Source organism: Chaetodon trifascialis, chromosome 9 (assembly GCF_039877785.1).
Source record: "Chaetodon trifascialis isolate fChaTrf1 chromosome 9, fChaTrf1.hap1, whole genome shotgun sequence".
NCBI lineage: Eukaryota > Metazoa > Chordata > Actinopteri > Chaetodontiformes > Chaetodontidae > Chaetodon > Chaetodon trifascialis.
In genome coordinates, this window is record NC_092064.1 from 7,796,009 (window position 1) to 7,804,111 (window position 8,103).

Below are 8,103 nucleotides of genomic sequence, written 5' to 3' on the forward strand. Positions count from 1 at the left end.
TAGGGAAACGAGATACTCTCCAAAAAGCAGCAGCACATCTGCATTTCCCGTTTACCAATCAAAATCTAAAGCAGCGACTTTTTCAATTAATATTAAGAAAACGCCGTCAAACTTATTCCCCCCGTTGGATTCTTGCTGTCAAACTGATAAAACTGCTAAAAGTAACCACAGAAATGTTGTCAACACTGTTGCATTGTGGGACAGATGATTGACACGGCGGCCATTTTCCCGCTGGACGCTGCTTCCCATTGTGGATACGAAGAAGAAAATAGAGACAAGCGAAACATTTCTCACGACTTCCAGTCACTTTTCCCGTAGGTAAGCCTCTCGAAACATGTCACTGTGTTTGTGAATTAACTTTGTATTTTTAAGTTGTATTTTTTTTTTATTTGAAGGCACATTTAACAGTGAAAAACCTCAAATTCTGCCGTGTGGGAAAATAACAAACACGGCAGTCGAAACGACAGTGAAATGCAGTCTTTACTGCAGCCGTTCAGACGAGGGGAAATTCTGTTTCAAATTATGCGCCGGTTCAGCTCGGTTCTACGCCGCCGTTAGGGACCGTTCGGCTCTCCTTTGCTTCTCTATGAGTTCCTTGAAATGTCTCCTGTGTTGTTCTCTCATTTCCTGATACGCTGGAACAGCGGTTATCAGTAAAATTTTAGTTGTTTATGCGCTACTCCTTTGCTCTTCTGCCCTGGGTCTTTATCCCGTTTGCGCATCAAACCGCCGCCATCATCAGAGCGCGGTAGGCGGACCTAGCAACAGTGGAAGGCAATTGTAGAGCCCGCCTCCTTTCGAGACTCTACGTGCTGATTGGCTTATACGTTATATTTTTTTAGCTACGTAAGGTCTACCAGCCAATAGTATCGTCGGTCATCTTTGATTGATGTTGTCGGGGTGATCGTAATGGGGAATGTCTTATATGTTTACTTATCCAGAAAGTTAACAAAATTCAAGATTCCTGTTCCAAAAACTGCGCATTATGAATCTTTATATTTAACAAGATAGGGTTGATTAGGGTAGGGTTATTATTTAGGAAGTGTCGTCCACAACAGTGGTATCACCTCAAGTGTACTAGTAACAAACCAACAAAACACAGAAATGAACACAATATATAAAATAATAATTATACAAATATATACATTATAAAAATGTTACTTTCTGTTTGTTACTATTTTTCCGTTAAAGCATTTTTGTAAGTAAACAGGGGAAAGAAGGTACAAGATCAGACGGCTTAAAAACAGAACTCATAGATAATATTGTGTGTACTAAAGCAAAGCCGATTAATTCTTTATACTCTTTTGTTCCCATCTTCTTAAGGTGATCTTTAGTAGACATGGCCCGTACCAAGCAGACTGCCCGTAAGTCCACTGGAGGCAAAGCCCCACGTAAGCAGCTGGCCACAAAGGCCGCTCGCAAGAGTGCCCCTTCTACTGGGGGTGTCAAGAAGCCCCATCGCTACAGGTGAGAGCTTCAGAAACCTCCTGACTAGTCTTTCAGTCATTGGCCTGAAATTACTTTAAAAAAAGACACTTTCTTTTGTAAACTTTCACTAAATCATATGTAGGTGTCCTGCTTTTAGCTTTAATGTCATTGATGTGTGGTTGATATCAAATGAATACTTTTGTCTCATCTTCTCACATACTGTGTTTTTTATGTACTGTGAAGGCCTGGTACTGTGGCTCTGCGTGAGATCCGTCGTTATCAGAAGTCCACTGAGCTGCTGATCCGCAAGCTGCCCTTCCAGCGCCTGGTGAGAGAAATCGCCCAGGACTTCAAGACCGATCTGCGTTTCCAGAGTGCAGCCATCGGAGCTCTGCAGGTCTGTATTACAATCAAATCCACATTATGGCTAATGATTACTAATTAGTGAATCCTGAGTGTACACTTAACTGTACATGAAAATGATATTGTAAAGGCTGGACAGTTTCAAAGGTAAACAAATGATGAAAATGAATCAGTAATAAAGTGTTTTCATGCCTATAACTAAGAAGAAAATGTAGAGAAAATAAATTAGCATACACACACACACACACACACACACACACACACACACACACACACACACACACACACACACACACACTAGAGCTACTGATTATTTTACTAAGTTCATCATTTAGTTTGAAAAGTGTCAACACCAATCACAATCACCCATAATAAAGGTATTCATTTTAGCTATACTGACAACTATTGTATTTCCTCTTGTTTTCCCTGTCTGCAGGAGGCCAGTGAGGCCTACCTTGTGGGTCTGTTTGAGGACACCAACCTGTGCGCCATCCACGCCAAGCGTGTCACCATCATGCCCAAAGACATCCAGCTGGCACGCCGCATCCGCGGGGAACGCGCTTAAACGTTCCTCTCAGTCTTTCTCCATTTTACCTCTTCTTGCCCTTCCTTCACCAGTCTGTCTCTCCGTCCCTCTGGCCCTCACCTGCTCCCTCCCTCTCTCCCTCCCTGTGTTAGTAGTGTGTAGAGGAAAACTGATTATATTATGGATAAAGTGTATAGTCGTGTTTTCTTAGTGCTCTCAGCAGCAAACTTCTAGGGTACTCTCTTTTTGTGCATGTACCGACTCTTTGGTGATGAGATCTCCTCAAGCACACGTCTCCTAGTTTGCACTGTTTCTAATCTGACTGTAGGGTAGAGGATGGTTTGTGGTTTGAGAAAAGGAAATATCATGGAGTAGAACAATGCAAATTTGGCAGGGACAGACAGGAGGAGAGGAAGGGTATTTGTCTGCTGGGGGACTCTCGTCTCTTTTATGCAGCAGGGTGCTAGAAGAACTTACCTGGTCCTCTTCTGCTTCCTGTCCTCTGCCAGCCTTGCTCCCAAGTGTGCAGAGACAACAGTGTTGGTCTCTTCTCACGATGGACAAGGCTGGATTTTCTGTCCCTGTATGTGTCTGCATGAGTGTTGGCTCTGATCACCACAGCAAATTGTATACAATCCATCAGCATCTTTGGAGAAAATGATTTATGATTACCATTTTGATCAATGCTTTCATTCGTCATTTTAGATTCTTTTTTCCTTTTCAAGTCTCATGCACAGGATGTTTTTTTTTCTCACTTCAAACTATTTGTGGATGACATGGACATGGGGGGATAAATCAGATTAAAACAGAACAAAAACAAAACCTAACAAAAAAAATTGAACAATTTTTTTCTACTGAAATGTGAAGCTACTGACTCGTTTTGGCACCAAAGTCGGATCCTCTTGTAGACACTCTTTTCCTAACTGAAGAGTTTAACCTCACCTGTTTTCATGGTGTTCAAATTGGTTTCATCTAATTATTTAAAGCCAAAGCTTGAGAGCTCAAGTGTGGTGTCAGAGATACTTTTTTAGCAGTGGCTCAGTTTTTAATAAAGAACCTTTTTGTGACGAAGGGTTCATCTAGGTTTGTAATACTCTACAAAACCAAAAGCTCTCACAGTGTGAAAATTATTTTTTGAAAAACAAAATAACTGATTCAAATGTGAAAATGTATTGTAATTCAGTGTTACATGACAAATAATACTGGTCATGTTTTCTGTATATGTCCCCCCTTTGCTTCTGTTTTTTCCTCCAGATCAGTTGATCGTCTGTATACCGTTTCTCAGGTTGACTTGTCACCCTTTTAACTTAATTTTTATTTTTTGCTCAATTTGATTTTCTTTTTCTTTTATTTTTTTCCTTTTTTTTGAAATGTTGAGGAAATGTTTCAATTAAACAATGTTTGTAATTTCCAGATTTGTCATATAAGGTGGTAATAAATGGATGTTACACACACTCCCCTGTCTCATTACTACGCACACTTCTACACACACTTCACTCCACATTTATCAGACTAAATAAACAACCCAGGCAATGCAAAATCAGCGCTCAACACTCAACGCAACCCTGTTTATTGCTAAAAGAGCGCTAGAGGATTATTTTTAGATCACTCCATTAAGTAAGCTTTGAACATTTTGAGATGGGGAGGAAATGTCAGAAGCCTGTTCATGTTCACATGCCACAAACAACCTCTCCCAGGCTGTAAAAATACTGTGAAATGAAAATACATTATTGCCTTTAGGTTCCTTTTACCATAACATAACATGACCTGTAATCCTAGATCAATAAATCCTTTAATTCTCAGTGTATCATCTGTATCCTTCTCTGTAGATCAGACTCCTGTGAGCCCTTATGTAACGCATGTCCCAGTTGCCCCACTAGATGGCAGTAAAACACCATGTTTCTAGTGGGGATGTCAACTGTTAAAGCTCCATCCAGAGGAATGGAGCTCCTGCTGATCATAAATTGTACTTCAGCTGGGAGTGAATGAGGATAACAAAACGGCACAGGTTCACATTCATTTGTCTCATACAAACAACAATAGTATAATTTGTTTTAGTTTTCTGAATTTGAATGTGTGCCGTTTGGTAGGTAGTCCTTTAACATCTGTTTGTCCTGAAATGTTGGTCACTCACCTTAATATGAGCAAACATACCTGTATTTTTCACATCCCTCTTTTGTTTTCCTGCGGATGGAATATGACTAACTTCTTCTTCTTCTTCTTCTTAATTTACATTTACAATTTTTCTTTGATGATAATACAACACTACTTAGAAGTGACTTCTTTTCCAGGTTTTCTATTCTTTCTGGATAATATTTTATGTACCCATCTTTCCAAAGCTCACATATACACAGACATGCATAAAAACAAATAAACACACACACGAGACACCAGTATTACAATTAATATCCTCTGCTGGGTTGACATCATTCCCCTCATCAGTGTTTCATTTCATCCTTCTACTTCCTTGATTAAAAGGGATAAAGCCATGCCCTCAGCCATATTCATTACAATGAAACACACACGCACATGCGCACACACACACACACACACACACACACACACACACACACACACACACACACACACACACTTTCTCCCATGTCACTGTGGCCTCGGCGATACTCATTACAATGAAACACACAGAGACAAACAAACATCTAATCAAACACCAGCCTTTTAATCCTGTTGTTTTGAATGGGCACCACAGCTACAGTGGTATGGGCACACACACACACACACACACACACACACACACACACACACACACACACACACACACACACACACACACACACACAAACAAACCAACAGTCAAGCAATCTCTTCTTCAGGGTGAGGGTCAGCTCTGACTCCAGACAGTTCGGTCTTTATATGGAAAGAAATGTTCCTTATTGAACATTGTCTCAATATTTTTGTTTGATGATCAAGCTTGGGATCATACAACAACCACTTGTAGAGGCAGAAGCTGGACGTTTCAGCCATTTATCCGGCACATTTATCTCTCTGTGTTCATTCCTCTACTGGCATGTTAACTTGTATTTATGCAGCTTCCTGTTAAGGTATTACAACTGAGGCAGGTACATTCTGTGCAGTCCGATTGGCTAGTTTATTGGTTACTCTAACCATAAATGAACTGTAATACAAGATCAGCCTCATACCATCTATTTTATTTCCCCGTAAGCACAAATACATACTTTACAATTTTCCCATGTTCCCCCTGGCAACTACTGCAGTACAGCACACATGGCCTTGGTTGAGAATCATTGGAGTTAGATATACTGAATGTTTAACTGTTGTCATTACAAAGATGTTTCATTTCTTATATTACCTGAGAAAGTTTATAGTTCTACCGACTCGTCTGCCATGAAAATGTTGTAACGACTAGCCAATCATGTAATCATTCATTTAATTCTCATCTCTGGTCTGCTCTTCTCTTCATGTCTCCTCTTCTCTTTCTGTCTTTTCTCTTTCCTTCTCTTTTGTATTCAGAAATGTGTATATTTTCCCACATTGCAGTGAAAATTGGGTTCACACAGTTAACCAGATAATTACAGTACACTGGAAATGAAATGATTTCATTCTTTGAGTTAGAACAAAAAACGCTAACCCTTAACTAATCTAACTGCAGGATTACGTGGCAGCATTTCAAAGAATCGTTTCTTTCAGGATTTGGACCCAAACGCTGTGAGAAGAGCTTGGTATGTGGGACTAAGGGGGTCAGGCTTTTATTGTTCTAAATAAAACTGAATAATTATGAACTATGATGATTACATTACAGTGTAGATAATCTGGAAATATCATTTCCACTGAGGTTTCGTTTAGCAAACTATGAGTTTTTACTCAAAATGAGTAAAATGGGTCAAAACAGGCCAGTGGTTACTCTATCGAAAATGTCCTGTTTATTTGTCAGTGACATGAAAACATGAGCCCCCTTGTTTTTATGTGTACACTGACTGTCATGATGTGACCATTCACTGATAATATGCTGTATCTATACTGCACATGTTGATGCATCTAAAGGGAGTATATGCATAGCTATTTTTCTTCTCATTGTATGTCTTTGTCCATGTGTGTTTGAGTGTGTATGTGTGTGCATATACAAGTGTGTGTTCGCCTTCCCCAAGGTCTGCATAGTGGTGCTCCATCTGTGGCACTCAGGGGATTAAAGCCAATCTGTCTGTCTGCCGCTCAAAGTGCTGACCGTCAGTCCTGCACCAGATTAACACAGTGCTGGGATTGGGGGGGGGGGGCAGTGGGTGGGGCATGGGTGAGGAGAGATGGGGTGTGGGTGGAAGAGAGAGGTGGATGGATATTGAGGGAGAAAGAGGGGTGTGTGTGTGTGTGTGTGTGTGTGTGTGTGTGTGTGTGTGTGTGTGTGTGTGTGTGTGTGTGTGTGTGTGTTGGGAGAAGGCGGGGGGTGGAGTGAGTAGGGGCAGGTTGAGAGGTTGACCCCAGATTAGGATACAACTGGTACAGTGTGTGTGTGTGTGTGTGTGTGTGTGTGTGTGTGTGTGTGTGTGTGTGTGTGTGTGTGTGTGTGTGTGTGTGTGTGTGTGTGTGTGGTGCACAAGGGCTTTATATATATATACAGTGGAGTATCGAGGAACAGAAGGTGAAGAAGGAAGAGAGACAGATGTACAGGATGGATGGATGGATGGATGGATGGATGGATGGATGGATGGATGGATGGATGGATGGATGGATGTGCAAAGAGTTTCTGAAGTACTTTTCATGGCTCAGCCAAACAAGAATTTGAGTGTGGTTGGGGTGGAGGAACACAGCTTTTGTGTGAACATGAATATTCCCCAGCTGCTGCCAAACTGTGTTATAAAGGCGTCAGTATGCTTCAGATGAAGAAGGTGTAGAATGTTTCATGCAGCCACGTCTGAAGAATGGCCACTGGAAGGAGTTGTGCAAAGGAAAGATGGGTTTGATGAATCACACCAATGTGGATAAGTTTCAGACAGCCTGTCCTCGAAGGCACGGATGGTGCTGCAATCAGTTGTACACACAAAAGGTGAAAGAAGTAATTATGCAAAGATTGTCTCACTAAAAAGAGACAAAGTCGAGTGAAGAATGAGCATTTTGAGCCTGATAGATCAGGTTAAACTGTGTGACTGCCTCACCTTTACACACCAGACCAATCACTGCAGGAAGAGGGTGTGACTGGTGGATTGCCAGAAAATTGCAAAAAAAAATTGTCAGTTACAGCCCCCATGCCCACCCATTATGCTGAAGTTATGTGGAGGCCTTCAGGGTCTGGGTTGCCTTTTGCTGATGTGATAAGAACACAGTGAATACTCCACAATGCAAAAGGTTACATCAATGTCACATATGATTGGTTGCAGAGCCATTGTAATCATTGTAAATTAATATGAACTAACATGTCTGCAAAATGAATCTAATCTGCTGAGAGATCGCTGACTTAGTGTTGACAGCAGGTAAAACCTCAACATGGACATCACGAATGAGGTAATATGTGTGGAGGGAATACACTAAGTAATACCTACGTCATGGAGGGACGATCAGCGCTTAATGGGAAATAAACTGGGCTGTTTTTTGCATCTGTGGAGGGGGTTGCAGTCAATTTGTGAGGGTAGTGGCTGAGGCAGGGGGGTGAGTGGGTTCAGACTAGATGAGTGCACCACTGAGATTAATGTAGTGTACTAGTGCACAAAGAGACATGGTGAGTGGGTGTGGGGGGTGGTGGGATGAGGCTGGGGAACCCTCGGGTGGGGGTGTGGGGGGAGTCGGGAATTGCTCCCAGGGATTAACCATGTTTG

The 8,103-nt window shown here is 41.5% G+C and overlaps 1 protein-coding gene across 2 annotated transcripts; it reads left to right on the forward strand.

Moving 5' to 3' along the window:
- The first annotated feature begins 202 nt into the window (after positions 1–202).
- Positions 203–3,771, forward strand: LOC139336100 (histone H3.3A). 2 transcript variants are annotated; one of them, XM_070969995.1, is made up of 4 exons: positions 203–318; positions 1,324–1,467; positions 1,672–1,825; positions 2,228–3,771. In XM_070969995.1, exons 2-4 carry the CDS (start codon positions 1,340–1,342, stop codon positions 2,354–2,356), a joined length of 411 nt encoding a protein of 136 aa, XP_070826096.1. In that variant the 5' UTR covers positions 203–318; positions 1,324–1,339; the 3' UTR covers positions 2,357–3,771. The 2 variants fall into 2 exon arrangements, with proteins under 2 accessions (XP_070826096.1, XP_070826097.1); XM_070969996.1 differs by having other exon boundaries at positions 210–314.
- The last annotated feature ends 4,332 nt before the right edge of the window (positions 3,772–8,103 follow it).

What these genes read in the sequence shown, in the direction of transcription:
- LOC139336100 (XM_070969995.1), top strand. Translation starts at nt 1,340, where the DNA reads ATGGCCCGTACCAAGCAGACTGCCCGTAAGTCCACTGGAGGCAAAGCC. An exon ending in AAGAAGCCCCATCGCTACAG is followed by an intron (nt 1,468 to 1,671) that starts GTGAGAGCTTCA and finishes TGTACTGTGAAG; the next exon opens with GCCTGGTACTGTGGCTCTGC. An exon ending in CAGCCATCGGAGCTCTGCAG is followed by an intron (nt 1,826 to 2,227) that starts GTCTGTATTACA and finishes CCCTGTCTGCAG; the next exon opens with GAGGCCAGTGAGGCCTACCT.